General features: G+C 32.7%; 2 protein-coding genes across 2 annotated transcripts in view; one reads left to right on the forward strand and one right to left on the reverse strand.

Annotated features, from left to right (window-relative positions):
* The window catches only part of LOC143227447 (angiotensin-converting enzyme-like), a 103322-nt gene that overhangs the window by 29139 nt on the left and 51877 nt on the right, over positions 1-22306 (reverse strand). The gene's annotated exons all lie outside the window — the stretch shown is intronic.
* Positions 3703-20931, forward strand: LOC143225990 (angiotensin-converting enzyme-like). Its single transcript, XM_076456307.1, has 14 exons — positions 3703-3966; positions 4258-4416; positions 5201-5288; positions 8088-8231; positions 9087-9275; positions 9625-9719; positions 9967-10136; positions 12412-12536; positions 14641-14739; positions 15679-15823; positions 16050-16148; positions 17237-17359; positions 20013-20179; positions 20791-20931. Exons 1-14 carry the CDS (start codon positions 3739-3741, stop codon positions 20811-20813), a joined length of 1854 nt encoding a protein of 617 aa, XP_076312422.1. The 5' UTR covers positions 3703-3738; the 3' UTR covers positions 20814-20931.

Here is a 22306-nt window from a genome sequence, read left to right on the forward strand (position 1 = left end):
AATTTTAATAGATTATTTTAAGTCTCATATAATAATTATACTACTAACGTAACTTTATGAGTGAAATATGTTAAATGTAATTACAGAACTCAAACCATGCTTGTTGATTTCATATTTTAAAACAAACCATATTTTTACTTTTTATCAGACTCGGACTTCATGCCATTGAGGATTAAATACTTTAATGATTAATATACCACATTTCTAATGTATTCATAGATCTTTAATGACGTTATTGCTCATCATATATCATGGATTGTACTTAAAATTTCTGATCTTTGAAAGTTTGTTTAATTTTACTTGATGCAACTAGCTTAACAGTACTTTTCATGTACAACATTTTGAAGCATATACTCGAAAATAGAACACATATTTCTCACCGCACCTAATATAAGTTCAACTGAATATATATGTACAGGGTCTGATCAAAACGTTCTAAGACTTCTTCTGTTACAGGTGCCAGTACAGAGGCAGTGAGCTTCACTGAGGTGTGTGCAAAGTACAAATAGATTCACCCGACAAACAAGCCATTTCTCTATCCCTCATACCCATGTTGCGAAAAACGTGTTCAAAGACAGGCGTATCTCTTACCCCTGTCGTAATAAAAATTAACAGTAAAGAAGAGCAACGTGTTTGCATCAAGTTTTGTGTGAAAAAGTCCTCGAAATGTTAAGAACTGCCTATGGGGATGACTGCTTAAGTAAGGCTGTCGTTTATCAGTGGATAAAACTCTTCCAAGATGGTCGGGAATCGGTAAAAGATGACCCACGTTCTGGACGACCGTTGACATCGTCCACTGATGAAATGGTCGCTATGGTGAAAGACAGTTAACGAGGCCTTTTATAAAGAGGTCTTAATTCGCTTAGGGGAGAAAGTTAGAAGAAACCGCCGCGAGCTGTGAGAAAATGGTCACTGGTTTCTTCATTATGACAACGCGCCTTTACACACTGCTGTGTCTGTTCAAAAATTTTTGTCAGAAAAACATTCCTGTGATACCACCATCCCCATATTCTCCCGATCTTGCCCCGTGTGATTTTTTTCTGTTCACAAACATCAAAATTAAGTTGAAAGGAAAGTTTGTCGCTAACACGACAAACCACCAACAAACATTGTAATTAACAGATCCGACCGAAAACTAAGTAATGAAGAGATACGTCTACTCAACAAAGGACCTCAACTTCGCAGTAATACCTAGAAATGTTCAATCCGTCGAGGTGAAAACCTGCTTGTAAGACCTAGCTAGAAGACTGGTGAGCCACTTTACACAAACTGAAAATATTAACAAAACAACGGAAAACAACCACCAGAAAGAAGACAACTTCAACAACAATTCCACCGACAACCAATAGCCCATCTTTCCAGGTAAAACTGAAAACATCCATTTCCTCGAAACATCTCAAAACAGTATCTTAAACAACTTTTTCAAAGAATGTTCACACAAAACCATCAACATAATTCCACAGAAACGAAAACTAAAAAACAATCTTACACGAAAAGATATTAATTCTATAAACAACTTAAAATAAGACAACAACATCAAAATTCTAAAAGCAGATTAAAGCAAAGCTATAGTTATAATGAACACAAATGAATATGTGCAAAAAATGAACAACATCTTGTCAGATACAAACAAATTTAAACTATTAAACACAACTCCAACAAATACACATGAAAACCAACTAAACAAATTACTACTAGAAAAGAAAAAAACAACACAATCTCAGAAAACCTTAATTATTACCTACGAAAGACCGACTCGCGTACACTACAACTTTTCGGCACCCCCAAACCTCACAAACCCAATTGTCCACTAAGACCCACAAAGCCGACCTATGAACCATTTAACTACACCTTCGGTAAATATATAGTGTGGGCATTTTCTAAACATGTAACATCAGCCGGCTCCTTTTTCAAAGACTCTTTTAACTTTAAATATATTCTTAATCAACCAAACCACAAAGCCTTAATGACCAGTTTAAATGTTATCTCCCTCTTCACAGAAGTCCCAATTACTGAAGCCTGCAAGATAGCTTTAGAACTTTATATCCAAGACTCCAACACATTACCAACCAATTCGCAACGCTTTTAGAATTCACTACCACCAAAATTAACTTTACGTTTAATAACCAAAGCTACAACAAATAAATGGCCTAAGTATGGGGTTTCCCGTGTCACCAGTTCTAGCCAACATTTTTATGACACAGATTGAATCTCAAGCGATTAATCCAGCCTTACACCATCAATTATACTGGTACAGGCATGTTAATGATACAATTACCGGATTTACATCTACAGAACACACATTGGTTTTTTTCAACCACGTTAATTCTATACAACTTGACATTAAGTTCACCTGTGAACAGGATAAAAACTAACTAAATAACATCTCTCAACCTCAAAATCACTAGAACCGATACACAATTCAAAACAGAAAAATCACCCATATTAGATCATACACTCCCTGGGACTCAGCACATGAAACAAAACAAAAACTCAACATATTAAAAAACTAAATAAACACAGCCATAAAACTATGTTCATTCGATAAAATTAACGATGAAATCAACAAAATAAAACAACACTTCATCAACATCAACAAATTTCCTCCAAAAACCGGGAAAAAATTATACGCACACACTTGGACCAACAACAAACAATAATAAATTCCAAGATACAACAAACTACAAAACCTTATACTGCTGCATACCATAAATTACTGACATCAGCAAAAAAATAACCACCATTCAGAAAAAAACTTATAACAAAACACAACATTCTAATAAACACTAAATTTATTTAAAAACCAGGTTCAAAACAAAAGTCCATACTATGTAAAAACCACACTGACAAACACAACACCAACATTATTTATAAAATACAATGCAACAGCTGCCACGACTTTTATATTGGAGAAACAAGCAGAAAGATAGAAACTAGATTTAAAGTACATACAAAAAAAAAACACCTTCACACCTTTTTGAACACTGCAAATCAAGTAAACAAAAATAACCATAGAAAACTCCCACATAGTAAGTAGGGAAACAAATATAAACAAACCCAAAATCAAAGAAGCTCTACTCATACAACAACGAAAACCAAAATTAAACCAATATAAAGAAACACCTTTATACCTATACTAATTAATAATGTAACATCCAACTGCAACACTACCTACAATCCCGTACCCGTTTATACTCTCGTCGCTAAGACATGTGCCTGGCAACGGTTAGTTACAAACTCTCTTTTTGTTAATCTGAAGATGATCTTGGAAGATCGAAACGTTGTTCTTTGCTTATCAGTAAAAGTGTTAATACCCATACCAGCCGTTTTGAGATTCATTTTTATTTCAAGTGGGTTTCTCGTCATAAAGAATTCTGAGAACACATAATTCTTAAAAGTAGTAGAAGTATCACCATTCTTTTTAGCATTGTGGTTACTTTTCAGGTCGATTTATAGTCAAGAAATGAGTTCTTCCATTGTTATATCGTTTCTTACACATAAGTTCCATAATGAATTTTATAAAAAAATTGTATAGGGTTTAATTTCTGAGCGAATCGATGTAAGATACTTCAAGGTTTCTATTCAAACGTCGTAATAAATGGCGGCAGATACAGTTTTTTAAGCTGATCCTTCTGTTGGGTTCCCATGGAACTGTGACAGGTTATCATATATTAGATTATTTCAGTACAATATATAAAAACAGCTGCTTGGTCTCATTCTTGTTACTAGAGAACTAAAATGGAGCGAATTAAACTGTCGCTTGTTTTACTGGGTGTTGCCAACATAGTGGGGCTATTTGTGTATGTAGAAAGCCGACCCCAGTACAACCTTCCGCATGAAAATGAAAAACTTGCAAGAATTTACATGACAGATTTAGATACGAAGTTTTCCCAAGTTTTAGAAGCAACAGTAAATGCTCAATGGATATACAACACTAATATTACTGACTACAACCTCGAGAAAATGGTATGTGGGGTTAGAAATAATTGCATGTAAAACTATAAGAAAGACGATTAAAAAATGAAGTTGGTACTACACGTTTTACTTGTGTCGTTTGTTTCACAAAACGACGTTAACTACACGTTGATGCACACACATTGCTACTGTATTTATTTTTTACGATAAAAAATAGACTAAAGGAATTAAAAAATCTCAACATGTAATAATAATCATGATAATATTAACACTTTTATTAAACTTGTAATAACCATAAACAAAGTGTGTTCATCTTGGAATAACTTTATATCTTCTCTAAAGGTTGAAGAGTCACAGAAGTATTACAAGTTTCAAAAAACAGCATGGAAGGACACCATTCTTTTCAAATGGGAAGGTTTCAAAGACGAATTTTTGAAACGACAGTTTAAGAAACTGTCTGTACTAGGAACAGCAGCGCTGGAAGACGATAAACTGGAAAAGGTAATAATTCAATTTAATACATTATTTAATACACATATAAAACCGTTTCTACAAACAGAACTGGTAATGACTGCTCCAGTCTGGTCATTAGTCCTGAAACTTATCATTATCTAAAAAATAAGAGATTATTGAGCGTTACAGTTTTTGTTTTTTTTACACAGTAGAATTATCTTAGAGAGCTGAAGTTAGATTGTTGTCTGTGGTTTACACTGTTGACATTCTAAGAAACATGTAATATAAACTAAAATTTACTTCTGTACTTTATTGCATTTATTTTAGTGTAGTGAAATACTTATTATTACATCATACTGATGAATAAAAACTTTGTTTCTCAAAAAAATAATCTGGAGTATCTACGGTCAGTAAGTATTCTTAGTTGAGACAATATGAATAATTTGTAAAAACACTACACTGATAATTTTGCATTAAAACACGTCAATCATTTGAAATACTCCTGAAATTTGTTATTTTAGCACATGTAAATAACACTTATATAGTGGGTTATTGTTTAACTCATGGTAAATTTAAAATGGGATGTGAACAATTGAATTAACACAATCGTCTATATGTATTAAGAGTATCCAGTTCTTGTCTCTTTCTCTAACATAAAATACATGTCCGATGTCTTTTTCAGTGCTTATCAGGTGTTACAATTTATTTTCTCTGTAAGATATTTATACTTTAAAAAATTGAACAAAATTCCTAAATTTCATTTTTATAAAAAATATGAAAGGAAAATGTCATCTTGCCGAGAAATAAGATAATATATATTTTGTATTTTTAGCTATCATTACTAGAGGCAGAAATGGAGAGGACTTACAGTACAGCTACTGTGTGCATCAGAGACAAATGTAATCTGGCACTGGAACCAGGTAGTTGTTAATCTTTTCCTGTTTTGTGTGAAGAACTGTGTTGTCTATCGTACATTTATAGGTTCATCATCAACAAGTAGTTCAAATGTTTGTCTGATTTCTTTATGCAGGGCCCGGCATGGTCAAACGTGTTAAGGCGTGCGACTCGTAATCTGAGGGTCGCGGATTCGCATCCCGGTCGCGCGAAACATGCTCGCCCTTTCAGCTGTGGGGGCGTTATAATGTGACGGTTAATCCCACTATTTGTTGGTAAAAAGAGTAGCCCAAGAGTTGGCGGTGGGTGGTGATGACTAGCTGCCTTCCTCTAGTCTTACACTGCTAAATTAGGGACGGCTAGCACAGATAGCCCTCGAGTAGCTTTGTGCGAAATTCCAAAACAAACAAACAAACAAACAAATTCTTTATGCAACCCTGAATGTCGGATAAATCTATGTCAGTGTGCCATGTTTGTATTATTTATTTATAGCGGGAAGTCAACTGCTTCAGTAGTCAAAGTATTAAAGGAAATATTATTCTCTGTTTTCGGACATTTGCGCAAAATTATTCAAGGATTATATGCTCTATTCGTTCCTAATTTTGAACTTAGCCAACAAAAGGAAAACGGTTATTCAACAGCACCCGCTGACAACTCCTTGGATACCCTAATCTTACCTAATAGTGGAAGTTGACTGTCGCCCCTGTTACATGTAATGCATCCAATTCCCCATAGGTCAAAGATCAACTATTTTCCTGTGGTAATAGGGCGTAAACAGTGGATCCTCTGAACCACATCCCGGCTGAGTGTGACGTTGTGGCTAGCATGCCGGGATGTGGTTCAGAGGATCCACTGTTTACGCCCTATTATCACAGGAAAATAGTTGATCTTTAACAACACTAACAGTTTTAAGAAACCCTCTTTAGGGTTTCCATTTATGAAGTTTCTCCTCACTCTATCGCATGATAAGATTTCTACATGTTTTTCCGTGACTGTCTATATTTTTAATGATGTTATCCTGATGTGTAAACTATCAACTGGACTCTGGAGCATTTTCATCCAATAAAGGAAGGAAATCCTACAATATCTCTATTTATTCGAATTCCATTCACTGTTTCCATAATTATTTCCAGTACCGTAAACATAGTGGGACATTTTCTAAAGCAACTGACAGTTTACACTTTAGTCGCATAGGGCAGAACAAACAAATAACTAACCTACATGTACTTGTGATAAAATCACACTTGACGTCTTTTTTAAAGGTTTCCTTAATTGTTTTCATTATTTCTACGTAATACAAGAAAAAAATGTAAATAAAAGATTTATCTTATTTTTTGGAAAGAAGCACGAATATATAATATTATATAGACTTTCCATATATTTTGTTGGTGCTCCTCAGGAGGTTCAGTTTTATAAGTTACAACTATTGGACGTGTAAACCTGAACCTCCTGAGGAGCACCAACAAAATATATGGAAAGTCTAACACGAAAGAATATATTTTTTATAGATTTTCTACTTCGAATGTTAAAACTTAAAAACACGATACAGATATTATGTAATTGTAGAACATTTTCGTTTTTACCATGTATCATGCAACATGTACAATAAGAACTAAAGAAAAAGAAAGCGAGACAGTCCACCTCTTTGTTGTATTATATCCTGAAAGCTGCCAGTCATGAGGAGGCCTACATGTACTTGTGATAAAATCACACTTGACGTCTTTTTTAAAGGTTTCCTTAATTGTTTTCATTATTTCTACGTAATACAAGAAAAAAATGTAAATAAAAGATTTATCTTTTTATTTTTTGAAAGAAGCACGAATATATAATATTATATAGAAATATAACAATAATGAATAAAATAGTCTTAAAATAAACTTACGTAAAAACCTAATGCTGCTACTAACATTAGGTATAAGTTGGGAACAATGCTGATATTAGAATCATTACGTACTGTATACAAAAGCCTAATTTTTGGTCATAAACGAAAGGCTTAAAGTCAGTAATCCCAGTAAATATACCAAAACTGGGAGTCTTAGTTATTTGTTTGTTCTGCTCTATGCGACTAAAGTGTAAACTGTCAGTTGTTTTAGAAAATGTCCCACTATGTTTACGGTACTGGAAATAATTATGGAAACAGTGAATGGAATTCGAATAAATAGAGATACTGTAGGATTTCCTTCCTTTATTAGATGAAAATGCTCCAGAGTCCAGTTGATAGTTTACACATCAGGATAACATCATTAAAAATATAGACAGTCACGGAGAAACATGTAGAAATCTTATCATGCGATAGAGTGAGGAGAAACTTCATAAATGGAAACCCTAAAGAGGGTTTCTTAAAACTGTTAGTGTTGTTAATACAAGGGTTTAAGGTAGAAAGATCAAACTCTTAAAAACCAATGTAAAGTAAACCAAAGTATGCTATATACGAATTACAAAACAGCCCAGCAGTTGTCATGTGAGTGACATAAGATTTTAGACAGTATGATACACATTAACATATAGTGGCTTCAATCGGTATGTAGCTGCTAAAAAAAACGCATCTTAACAAATTAACTTGTCAACATTCACTGTTGAAGTGAAACAGGAACATATCTTGAAGAATTTCTGAATACGATGAATTGTCTTACATTTTACAGTTCAATTGTGCAGTACAAACACATAAATAGTTTAACTATTTTATCAAACTTCTTACGTACAACTAGACTCTTGAAACAAACACTATTTAAATTTGTTTTTAGTAACAGACTGCAAAACAGTATTTTAATAAATGATAAAAAATAACAGACGTTTAGCGTTTTACGTGTTTTTGCATATTCAAGATTTGACTCGTATACTGGCTTCATCACGTGACTACGAAGAACTGAAGGAGGTGTGGCTTAAATGGAGAGATGCCGCAGGAAAGCCTATCAGGAATCAATACATTGAAGTCACGAAACTTGGAAACGAGGCAGCAAAGGCCAATGGTAAACTAAACTTTCTCTAGATTCTTAACTTATAGGTTTTATAGTTTTGTGTTTGTAGATTTACAGTAATAAGTATTTCTAGGTAGTTTATTGTGTGGAATTATGTATATTAAATCAATGTCATCCTCTTTTATGATTTTTTTTTATCAAAGTTTCAATAAATACTGAATAGTACTGAAGATTAAAACGCGGATAGGACTGCAATACTTATATTGTACCTCTATATACTTCCTATTATATCAGCACGTGTAAGGTTTAGCTTGATTTTTTAAAATAAATATATATAGACTACAATAAATTACTGCAAGTAAGTGAATAAAGAAAATTGAGAAAAAAATACTTCAATTAGGGTAACGAACAAAAACTTGCAGATTTCCGAAAACTATTTCAGTTTGACTCTAATATGTGAATCAACACAGGATAACGAACCCACCTAATCGTTCGTTTCTATATTAATGTGATGAAAAATCGTTTACAGCAAGAACATGAGCTGAGTTGCACATTTCTAACGTTGTAACGACTAAGAATCTTGTTATATTATGTTATAGATTTAATAAATTGAAAGCGACTGAGATCTGGGATGTGGTTTAAAACTGATTAAACGGAATCTGCTCAAGACTATATTATATTTATTATTTTATGAGCTGATACTTTCATTTTTTGTTGGCAAAACAAGACAGTAGTGACCATGATTTATTTGCGATGTACATCTAGCTTTTTGGTTTAAACCGAACATATTTTGTGTTTATATATAATAATATCGTAATTATTAAAGCTTTTCTGAAGTGTTATTGTTTACAATTTTATGCGTTTCTTTCCATGCAACGTAACATAGGTACAACTGTTTGGTTTCAGGCTTCTCAGATTTAAGTGAAATGTGGTTGGAACCCTACGAGTCTGAGACGTTTCGAGATGACGTTGAAAATCTGTGGAACGAACTTCGTCCTCTCTATCAGAAAATTCATGCTTATGTCAGGATGAAATTACGTGAGACATATGGAGACAAAATGCCAAAAGATGGGACAATTCCTGCCCATCTCTTGGGTATGTTTGGTACTTGATGTCTACTTTTAAATTCTATTGTACTAATTTTGATTTATAACTAACGAAATTAAATCTGCTGCAAGAAACGTCAGGATAAAAGACTACTTCAAACCATTTACTATGTTCATTACAAAACGACTTTTTTAACTTTTTAAATTCTAATTAGATAAGAAATCCATTGGTCTTACAGGTTATTGTATTCAAAGGTTATTTACCGCTAACTTCGAATAACTTACGAAAATTAATTAATGTATATAGAAGAAATTTGTCTTTTTTTCCTGTTCCTGTTTAAAACAATTAATATAAATACAAATAATAAAATACGTTCCTAAAATATTGAATAATGTAGGGAATATGTGGGCACAGACTTGGACATCTCTTCTCGAGGACTTGAAGCCGTTTGACAAACCAAGTATTGACGTAACAAAGAAAATGCAAGAATTGGTGAGTTTTCCGTGTGGTATATTGTAATCATTGTTTAATAATACCCATTATTTTACTTCTAATTCTGTACATTGATGTCAAGCAGAAAAATATTTTTTGTACTAGTAAGGTTTTATTTACACAGTTATCTCGATATTTGTATTTTCACAAATATATAGAAAAAAATGGGTAGAGTCATGAGGTAAAGCCGTTATTTAAATTCTGAAACGTTTTAATTGAAACAAAGTAATTGTTGCCATTTATTTAGAAGTGGGACGCAGAGAAGATGTTTAAAGTTTCTGAGGAATTTTTCACTTCACTTGGACTTATTCCAATGCCACCTGAATTCTGGGAACATTCGATGTTAACGAAACCAAAGGATAGAGACGTTGTCTGTCATGCTTCTGCATGGGACTTTTACAACGGAAAAGATTTTAGGTGAAACTTTATTTCTAAATAAACAGGTTAGCCTTACTAATCCGTTTATTTACAGTAACATATGAGAATAACATAAAAACTATGCTGGTTTGAATTGGGTATGTAATGCAACATAGGTCATTTCTTAAACACATTTCTTTCCTAGCTTTTAACAACTTGTGTAGATATAATAATAAACAGCTTATAACCTTTTATTAACAAGTTTGCAGTTGTCATTGTTCCAAGTGTGCATTGAACATGTGTTAAGTGAATCATCTGATCATTAACGGCTACAAACTAAGACGAAACTTTAACGAAGACTCAGATTATTTCCCTATACTAATAATCGGTTCAAGGTTTAATTTCATTTCTCTCTGCAGAATCTTTAAGTACAGTTAGTAACAGTGTTTTTTAACTTCAAATAATTGTTATTTAAATTTCTTATTAGTTAACGTTTTGACCTAGAATTATTAATAATTATTACCTATAAATTAATCATTAGACTAGTTTTTCCGCGCATCACAGATATATCACTTAAAACAATCAATGGGGTATACATAAATAACGGTAAAAGAAAAATTAATGAAATAGGTTTACTGTAACTTTAGTTTTGTTCTTTAACCTTCATAATGCTCATTATATTTTACCATTGTTAATTTAAAATTTATTCTCGAATGTTCTGGAAATAAAGTAACAATTTTTAATTTTGATGGTTGTTATTAGTGACAATCAGTTTTTGGTAAGACCAATCTAAACATTTACTAAAGATAAACTGAAATTCCCAAGCATTGATTTATAAATAGACAATTTTCATGCAGGAAAATTACCTCTTTTATTTTTTCAAAAAAAAAAATATGTTTTCTGGTTCATAGATGTTTATTCGAGGTGGGCAGAAACTGTCTCATTTTATTTTGTTCCATTTACTACGTAATGCACAGAAAAAATAAATTCAAATTAAAAAAATATCGCTCTTGGTACAAATACCAAAAAATATGGAGCACATAAATTTCTTTGAGATGTGTCTTTATTATTAGCTAAGTCACAATGAACTGTTCTAGTCTTATAAAACTGAATTATTCTGTATTTATAACATTGAACTGCTCCTGTGTTAGAACATTGAATTGCAAAATTGAATTAAACTGTTCTGTTGTAGGAGCATTGAACTCCTATGTTGTTACAGCACTGAGCTATTCTATTGTTTTAACACACTGAACAGTTCTGTTGTTACAAAATTGAAACCTTATGTTACTACCACTTTGAACTGTTCTATGGTTACTACATTAAATTGCTCTCTTATCATAACATTAGTCTTTTTATTATTACAACATTGAGCTGTTTTATAATTTTAATATTGAATATTACTATTGTTACAATATTTGAACTTGACAGGCATAAATAAAATACTAAATCTCCTTCACATCAGTGCTCATATTGGTTGACGTCAGGGCTATCGTAAGGTCGTCAGTCTAAACCAGTATAAAACATCCTGTCTTCAGATGATTGTCTAACTCAAACAAACACTGCCTCGATCTAATCTGGAGTCGATCTTCGGTTGTGTTCTTTGCGACCTGGTAGAGTCAGGTGCTATGTAGCCCTCTTCCTCCATCCGAGATGATTTTGTTAGCAACGAACAAATTCTACACGATTACTTCACGTGATTAGCGTACAAACATTAAGACTGCAATCTAAATACACTAATCCTTATTTCTTCTTCAGGACTTTCTTCATGAATATTAAACTTGTTGTATTGATTGCTTCTTTGCCACTTCTCATTTCGTTGTGCAATAGCACTTCGCAAACAGTTCACCAACAAATCATTACTTTCACTGGATCAACTTATCAGATACGGATTTCACATAAGCATGCTATAAATACACTTTAGGTTAATATAGATGATATTGTAAGATCTTGTTATAGGTGAGTTCTTTAATTCTATACTCTAAATATTGCTCTATTGTGGCTTGAGTTTTAAGATGAATAGTAAGTTCATGATTTATGTAAGGAATTGCTGGTGTGCGAAAAGTTTCTTATTTATTACAAAAAACAAAGTAACTACTGTCTTGCTGATTTAGATGGTTTTGACATTTTCTGATGGAATCGATAAACGTGTTTTTGACTGCCTCTATTATAGAGTTGTTTTCTATGTTTGTAAATAATGTTATTAGTGTTTTTGGTATGTGCGGGTGCGGGATATTTGTTGCTTGAGCATTCATGTAATTTGTAGTTATGTTAGATTGCTAATAACTGTTTCAGAAAAGCATTTACACACTTTTATAATGTTATTTTTTATTATCAGAATCAAGCAGTGTACTGACGTCACTACAGAGCAGCTAATCACTGTTCACCACGAGATGGGGCATGTAGAATATTTTCTTCAATACAAAAACCAACCCGTCGTTTTTAGAGATGGAGCAAATCCAGGTTAGTGGTTACTTTAGTTTTACACCCTCTTCATTTTCACTATCAACGTATTTTCGTCAAGTTTGCAAACAAATATATTTGGTAGCAACTGTTTTTGTCCCTCTGTAACGTCCTACAAAAGATTATTACTTTTGAAACACATGCCAGGGGTCAGCCATGGCCTGATGGTTAATCCACTCGACTCGTAATATGAGGGCCGTGGGTTCGAATCCTTGTCGCACCAAACATGCTCGCCATTTTAACCGTGGGGGCGTTGTAGTGTGATGGTCAATCCCACTATTCTTTAGTAAATGAGTAGTCCAAGAGTTGACGGTGGGTGGCGATGACTAGTTGCTTTCTCTCTAGCCTTACACTGCTATATTAGGGATGGCTGGCGCAGATAACCCTCGTGTAGCTTTGCGTGAGATTCAAAAACAAACAAACACGTCAGATGTTACGTGGCCCGGCATGGCCAAGCGTGTTAAGGCGTGCGACTCGTAATCTGAGGGTCGCAGGTTCGCATCCCCGTCGCGCCGAATATGCTCGCCCTCCCAGCCGTGAGTGCGTTATAATGTGACGGTCAATCCCACTATTCGTTGGTAAAAGAATAGCCCCAGAGTTGGTGGTGGGTGGTGATGACTAGCTGCCTTCCCTCTGGTCTTACACTGCTAAATTAGGGGCGGCTAGCACAGATAGCCCTCGAGTAGCTTTGTGCGAAATTCAAAAACAAACAGGTGTTACGTACGCTACATTAGTCTATGGGTTAACAAAAGCTTAATTTCAAACCACTGCAACTGTTTAAATTTGATAGATGTTAAACAGATGAAGTATGTATAAATGTATTCACAGGGACATAAGCCTATACATCTGTTAAATATTCCTTTTTCTATTAATTTAATATAATAATATTTGGTTCTCCATACTGTTCTGTTGGGCTTTTGTTAACTTGAAGTTTACCTAGCATGGTGCTATTCATGTCCAATGAAAAATAAACGACTTATGGTTTTTGATGGATATTTATTTAGATTCTTATCAGAAACGAAGTTTTATCCTCGTCATTTCAAAATAAATTTGTGAATTTGTTATAAATCTGGAATGTGTTTTTAACCACCACTAAATCGATATTCACCTCATTGTTAAACAGGCGTTTTGTCATTCCCATATAAATATTTAAGTTACATACTATGATAGCAATGATTTCCTATCAGCCCTTCTAATCTAAGGGACATTTTTATGATTTATTCTAGAGAGAAATTGTTTATTTTTCTTTCTTTTGGGAAATTTGTTTTAATCATCGACTAGTAATTAAATGTAAAAATCATTATTTGATACAACAATGTTTAAACAAAGATGTCCATAATTAGGTTTATTAAAATAGTAGTGCAGGGTTTATTTCTTGGGATATTCACACAAAGTAAGGAGTAAGCTGTTAAAATATATTTCTAGCTAAAACATAAATGAACAAAGCCTTTGAAAGCTAATGAAATAAACCGCTCCGACAAATATCGTATTGGCCCGATTATAAGACGACGTTTTTTGATTAAAAATTAAGTTGCAAAATTTTTAGTTGCCTTATAATCGTAGCCAACTACAGATCTTTTACTCTTCCTTAAACTTGTCGTATTCCTGAATGTCCAAATAGTACCCATCTACACATATGTGCCAGATTTCTCTCAAGGTCATCGCCAATTCTTGCAACTAATCTTTTTGCACGCTATTCAGTTACAGTACTGATTTTGCGAACCTAAAAAAATAACGTTATGCTACTTAATTTTTTTCCATAGTTTCTGAAAATGAGGGTCGCCTTATATTCAAAATTGCCCTGTAATCGTGCTAATACGATAATTTAAAAGTGAACATACTTTTCTCATTTTATATTATATATGCACATGATGTACACGAACTTATCCCAATTTATATTGCATTTCTTATAAAATGTAAAATGTGTTTGTAAAATGTGTTTTCGAAGCAGATGTTTGTCTGATATCACTGCTAATAACAAACATCAGGGACAAGAAATTACATATATACACAAAATGCTGTATTACATTATGGTCTTAAACAGCGATAATTCATTTTTATCCTGTAGTTTAAGTAACGCCATTTACACTTTTAAACTTTGCAGGCTTTCATGAAGCACTTGGTGACGTAATGTCGTTATCCGTCTCTACTCCGAAACACTTACATGAAATCGGGTTGCTTGACGAACTCGTCGAAGACGAAGGTAAGTTCATTTCAATATGGAAAATTTCGTCTACATCAACACGCGAGTTGAAATTTTATTAATCGCAAGTACCATATAGGTGAGGAATTATCACGTGATTGTTCGCATACGTACTTAAGCATATTTAAATAATAATGACCTGTCTCCAGCATGATTTACAAATACAAGGCCTTTATAAATTTTGATATCTCCAAAGGAACAAAAAGTCACTGTGAAATAAATCTAGTAAGAAAATAATACATACTTCACTAATGAATATTTTTAACGTTCTTTGTGTGATATTCTGTTCGTTTTAATTTACTCTTATACTGATTTTTTGCTATCCTGTGAATTCAGACTTCTACAATTAAAAGTTTTTAAAACGTCTATATAAATAATATAAGCCAACATTTATTAAGTAAAGCTGTAACGTATTTTTAACAAATAACGTAATATACATAATCGTTGCAATTGTTACATGTTTTGAACACAGCATGATTTACATAACTGTAACAGCTGTAACGTGTTTTGAGCATATACCATGATTTCTCTAGCTATAAGAACTTAATACATTTGACCACATATCTTTAGCAACTGTAAAATGTCTTAAATGTATGGCTTGATCTGCAGTAGAAACACATAGTAAAATCTCCATAATCCTAGTATGTTATTAACAAATAACTTGATTTACATAGATGTAACAGCTGTAATATGTTTTAAATACAGAATTTGACATGGACAACTGTAATAGGTATAATATATCTGGAATGCAAATGGTTGTTTGTCACTTAGGTTTTTAGATTCCTAAGCATGCTTTGGCATCTGTAACATCAAACATTAAAATTAATGATGAAATATAAACTGGTTATTATTTAACGAACGTCTGATAAAACTGAATTTTTATTGGGGTCTTATGGGCCACATTTAAATTTATAAAAGTCAATATATTTTATACATCAGAAACCGACATCAACTTTTTACTGGCCATGGCTCTGAAGAAAATAGTTTTCCTGCCCTTTGGCTACTTGATGGACCTGTGGCGATGGGATGTCTTCAGTGGCAACACTGCATATGACAACATGAATAAAAAATGGTGGGAGTTAAGGTACGATCTCTGTTTTTGTCTGTGTCTACGAACAATTCTTCCACAAGTGTATGTAATACATATTTAAAAAAAAAACAATTTTATTTACTCTCTATCAGAATAATCCAGTTTTCTTTTTATTTGCTTCCATTTCGGAACGCTGTTTCTCACAAGTTTACACATAACATAAAAATGTTGATTTCTTCTATAACATAATGATCTTATTCCGGTTTATCCTTTTCTACAGGATTAAGTACCAGGGAATTTCTCCTCCATCTAAACGATCTGAGGTGGATTTTGATGCTGGTGCTAAGTATCACATCCCATCCGGAGTGCCATACATCCGGTATGAACAAACTCGAAAACAAAACAAAACGAAATACTTGTCTGATCAATATAAATATTTACGTATTACGAATTATTATTTATCCCGTACGAGTCTCCAATTTATTAAGTTACGTATTACGATTTCAAATAGCCTGAAACTGAGTTAAATTTTAATATTAATTTAGAAGTTGATTAAATGTTGAGATGTATCAAATTTATATTTACCAACAAGATTGATACATACATTTTCTTTCTTAATAAAAATATAATAAAAATTATAATAATGATTATTACAAATAATGATTTATATCTAAAAGTTTTACAAACAGTATTGACTCTTCTATTCGATCCGGACCTTTCTTAATATTTTATCAATGGTTCAATACGAGCGAATTAATTCTTAATTAAAATAGGCACAATTTAGTTAAAGGGTGAGTAACTAGCTCTTCACTGATCACAAGCGAGTTTCTCATCGCTAAAGTTATCTAACGTCTTCATAAGATACTAACGTCCGATGTTAATCTGCTGAAGTTAAACAGTTTGTAATGTTCGAACTCTACAAACGTTCCTGGTCAAACATGTGTAGTTCCCCGATTAATAAGTGTTGATCCCAGTTACAGCTTCCGAGGTTTGTAGTATACCAATTGTAGCAAGCCAACAATATGTACTATGTCTTGGCGAGACGGTTTTTAAACGTTAAAGTGAAGTTCTTGAAAGTACAGTTGGCAACAATGCTGATAAGCACAAGTATTTACGTACACACACAGTACATTGTTGATTCATACACTCGAGAATATTCCATAAATTTAAGGAAAAGGCGGAAATTTCGCAATACACATTTAACAGTGTAAGTTATATAAGTTATATGCATTTAAAAATATATATTCAAATAAAATAAACATCGATATTAAATACATAATAGCAAATCTGACACAAATTATTAAATAATCTTTTACTACTCCTAGTTTGAAAAGTTGTAGATGTAGTTAGAATTAGATATGCTCTCTGTGTAGAATAAAGTTTCTTGTGATTATCAATGTTACTTCTCAGTGTTATTGTGATGTTGATCGGTAGAATAAAACAATAATAATAAGCTCTTTTTTACAGTTATTTTGTAAGCTTCGTCATCCAGTTCCAGTTTCACGAAGCACTCTGTAAGAAAGCTGGCCACCAGGGACCGCTATACAAATGTGATATTTACAGGAATAAGAAGGCAGGAAATGCTCTAAGGTATGTAACACATTTTATATAAATTAGCGAACATACTCTACAGACCAAATAAGACTTGTAACCTTTGTCTAAACTAAAGACACGTAAAAACGTATCTGTGATCTTTGTATTAATTTTGATTTACTAGTCTACATCCACAGCGGTTGACTCAACAATTTCCACTCATTCAATATTTAAATTTATATGTTACTCAAACCTGAAGTGTAATTTTTTCTAGTTTTTCTTCGTCGTATTATAAAAAGTTCATTTCACATAATTAATTGCTTTACCATATGATTTTAAGCACGTAAAAATTACCAGATGCTAAACACTAAATTATTTTAACTCGTGATTTTTACCTCTTTGACTTAACGGCTTTAAGTATATATTTTGATATATACTATGGTCACAGAACATTGCATGGCTTTGTGCTTAATGGCTAACAAACTCCTGCTTTAAAGCATCTATCAATACAAAATGTTAAGTTTTTATTTTCGAACCCTCTTATGTTGAATGTGTTAAATAAATAGCTGTTTCTACTTCTGACTTGTAGCACCTACTAAAATGATGTTAAATGATTAGCAAGTTTAGGTTTGACCTCAAGGTATTAAATTATTAATAGTTTCAACTCTTAACTTTGAACTCCTACTAAACCCAAGGTAATAACTACTAAGTGTTTCAACTATAAACACCTACTAAAACCAAGGTAATAACTACTAACTGCATCGACTGCTGCTATAGTAATCCTTTTAATACAAAGTGTTTAAACAAGGTGTTACGAATCCTTTCACTTCCTTTGTTCAAGAACGTATTTATCAGGTATTAAGCTGTTAATAAAGTGTTAAATGATTAACTGATTTATTACATACTATACTTTGTACTCTCTCACTTAGCAATAGTTGTCAGATCTTTGACATTATATAATCAATATTTTACTTGATTTACAAAGACTCTACACATCTTCAAAATACTTTACAGTACAACACAAAATTTTCCTCTTGAAGGATATTTAATATTCTACATGAAGTTAGTTAGAAATAAAATATTGTTTTTGTATCAATTATCACATGTTATTCAATATCCTGTCATTTTTAATTCTTATTATAACAGTACATTTTCAAAGTTGCTTCCTTTTTAAGTATTACTTATCTCATGATATCCAATAGTCTACCTTTTAAACTGATTTAATTATCGCATATTACCAAATCTTTGAAGAAAACAAAATATAAATTGACTAAAAGAGTTTATCGTTATTATTAAGGGAACGGGTGCGAGTTTTAGGAAATTGTTGTAAACATGAGATGTTATGGGAAACATCTTATGATTTTGAATAGCAGTTTCATCTTTTTTGTTAGAGATCACTGACTGTTACACAATTTGAGACTCGAAGTACTTAAAACCTTCAAGCCTAACGCTGTTGTACAAATATAAAAACCTATAGAATTAATCAAATAACCTAACTAGTACAGTTTGAAATAACTGTTGTGTTTATTTACTAAAACCAGAACCATTGCAAATATAAAGAGTACAGCGTACTGAAGAGTGTAAGTCACACAATTTAAGGCTCTCACACATTCCAATTTAGGTTAGCATTTGTGGTTTTCCCATTTTTCGGTTTTAATTTTATTGTTTTTCTGCAATACACAGGTTAGTGAAAAGGATCCTACACGAAAGTGGGCGTATATATTGAGTTAAAATACTTCTTACCTTTGTTTAAATCTAACTACGTGGAAACACCAATGAAAATAAATCAATAGATATGTTTCTGGGGACGAAACTATTTTGCTGACTGCATACAATTTATTTTACTAGTGTTTTTTCACTGTGCATACATTGTTTGTGTTCACTGTATTATTTATTTATATAATATTATAATGAAAAATGTTTACTGAGAGTTAACGGTATTCATATTATCAAGGAAAACTTTTAGTAAGGCCCACGCTAGTACAGCGGTATGTCTTCTGATTTACAACGTAAAATGAGGGGTTCGATTCCCCTCGGTGGGTTCAGCAGATATCCACGACGTGGCTTTGCTATAAGAAAATACACTTTTAGTAAGATTTAGTAGCGTTTATGCTATAATGAAAGATTTTTATTGTGATTTAATAGTGTTCATATTATAATGAAAAATGTCCATTGGGAATATAGCGAAGATGAAGGTCACATCTTATAACACATCTCACACTTGAAAGTTACCTATTAACACATCTCACACTTGAAAGTTATTTATTAGCACATCTCATACCCGAAAATTATCCATTCCTTTTGAAATATTAACTACATTAACATATCTTCTATCTCTATAACTGGGCCTGGCATGGCCAAGCGCGTAAGGCGTGCGACTCGCAATCCGAGGGTCGCGAGTTCGCGCCCGCGTCGCGCTAAACATGCTCGCCCTCCCAGCCGTGGGGGCGTTATAATGTGACGGTCAATCCCACTATTCGGTGGTAAAAGAGTAGCCCAAGAGTTGGCGGTGAGTGGTGATGACTAGCTGCCTTCCCTCTGGTCTTACACTGCTAAATTAGGGACGGCTAGCACAGATAGCCCTCGAGTAGCTTTGTGCGAAATTCTAAAACAAACAAACAATCTCTATAACTGATAACATCACCACCAATTAAAAAATATCCTAGTGCCCCTAGTTATTAAATTTTTTAAAAATCAAACCTGCTTTTAGTGAAGCACTCAGTATAGGATCATCTCGACTGTGGCCGGAAGTGATGGAGTTGTTGACTGGTGAGTCCACTATGAATGGAAAATCCCTCATTTCATACTTCGAGCCACTGGAGACTTGGCTGGACAGCCAACTGAAAGATGAATCTATCGGCTGGCCTTATGCTAAACGTAAGTATTCTGTCTATACGAACTATTCAGTTTAACAAAACGTAGCTTTATAAATCATCCACAACACCAAGAGTCATTGTTTTACAGAATCGGTACTATAGTGTGTAAACATAGTGTGTGATGTAACAAGAGTTTTCATAGAATATGTCAAATTTATAGCTTAATACTCGAATATACGTACAAATTACTGACGATTTTTCGAATTTATAGGCTTTAATTTTTGTTTTTGTTTTTTTAATATAAGAGTATTTTAAAATTATTTCACAGTCAGATGATCACTAGACCAAAACACCTGTTGACACCATATCTCAAATAATACTCTTTCAGAGTGGTTCTTGATAAAATGAAACCATGCTACTTTAAAACGGTCTTTTACCTTCTTCGAATTTGTAGTTCCGTGTTCGTCACTATAAGACGGTAAAATCAAACGTGTCGAATTCTTTGCATTCACTCGTCCCGCGCCTTTAGATAAACAGCATTGCTATGTCGTATTTCCAAAAGTATAAAAAAATAATTATTTCTTAAAAAAAAGATAATTGTATGACCATTAAATAGTTATTGCTGCAATAATGTTCACATTAAATGGACAAATATATTTTCTTTTTCTGCAGTTGAAGATTATTTGGAAACTTGAGAAAAACAAGAGAAGATTTAGAACATCATATAGTTAGGGTTAAGATTTTCTCTGTACAACATTTATGTACTTTTGTGAAACCGGACTAAATTGTGAATAAATAAAAATGTACAGTGCATTATACTGTTTATTGTTTGTTTCAACTACACATAGTGCTGTCTATACAAATCGTCACTAATTCTAAAAATTGACAAAGAAACCCAGAGGGAGGAAGATTCACTTGATGGGAGAGATTAATAATTTGAAGGGTATTTTTTATTACGAGTCCGCGTATTTATAGGTATATTTTACGGATTATCTCATTTGAAGTCTGTAAATGACACATGTTTTGGAAGTCGTACCCTATGATCTCCTTGAAATTATTTTGTTCAGATTTTGTATGCACTTAAGCCTTCCCAAAGAAATTTTGCTCCCTCTGGTCATGTTAAATTAACAGAATAGATTAAAATCAGCTAGTAAACAGTATCACTTAGCTGTTTTGTTTTGGCCTTAAAGTAATCGCTCAAAGTTACTCTTGTAGTTTATCTATGACTCCAAAGTATGATGCCCATTATCATACTAACGATACATGAACCACAAATCCTTGGATTTATCGAGGATTATTATTGTTTTGTGCGTTCCTTAGGAAAAATATTTACTTTATTCAATTATATTATTGTTAAAACTGAATTCATTTTAAAGATTTATATACAGAGGCATTTCTTATGGTAGCTCTTTTTTATGGGTTTGAGGGGAGAGTGCATAAGTAGCAGCTGTATGGGACTAAAACTATTTCTCGTTGTTAGTAATAACTCAATTGAATACTTGTATTCGTTAAGACGTAATTTTGTTTTTGATTGCAAACATAAGTCAACTTCAAAATAATTTTTAATGAGCCTAGAAACAAGTGACAAGGTTTTAATTTAATGATAAAATATAAAGAAAAACTATTTTCTTTACATTGATAGTGATAGCTTTTAATGTTCGTGACAAGTACATCTAACTTTATGAAAAAGAAAAAGTAAAACGACTGAATTTTCATTTTATTTTATTAAGTATATCACTGAAAAATTCCACATGAAATTACTTTAAACGCAAATTCAATACAAAATGGTTCAGAAATTTTATTATTACTCGTAAAAATGACGCCATAAAATGAAAACAACAATGTGGAAATAGATTTATTGTTATAATAATATTTGATTTAGCTGTGAACGAGTTTTGTTAAATACATTGTTTAAATCCATTTTAAAAGAATCCTTAACATGTTCGTCCGACCGATATGTTATGAACAATATGGGCTAAACGTCAGAAATAACAAGGCTTACGTGGTTCGGTCATAGCCCTCTATAATTTTAAACCGTGGATTAGAGAAAAAGTGACCTGTTAACAGTAACAACGTAGGCTAGAAGCGTTTACTTAGTCTTAACGGAGCAGAGGAATAACTGTATATAACATTTGTAAGAGATAAATATTTGTGCATGGATTAGTTTAGTTAATATTGTGGGTTTTTA

Source organism: Tachypleus tridentatus, chromosome 9, assembly GCF_004210375.1.
Source record: "Tachypleus tridentatus isolate NWPU-2018 chromosome 9, ASM421037v1, whole genome shotgun sequence".
NCBI classification, from domain to species: Eukaryota; Metazoa; Arthropoda; class Merostomata; order Xiphosura; family Limulidae; genus Tachypleus; species Tachypleus tridentatus.

Coding starts and splice junctions, on each gene's coding strand:
- LOC143225990 (XM_076456307.1), top strand. CDS start 3,739: ATGGAGCGAATTAAACTGTCGCTTGTTTTACTGGGTGTTGCCAACATA. Junction 3,967..4,257: donor ACTACAACCTCGAGAAAATG/GTATGTGGGGTT, acceptor TCTTCTCTAAAG/GTTGAAGAGTCACAGAAGTA. Junction 10,137..12,411: donor TACAACGGAAAAGATTTTAG/GTGAAACTTTAT, acceptor TTTTATTATCAG/AATCAAGCAGTGTACTGACG.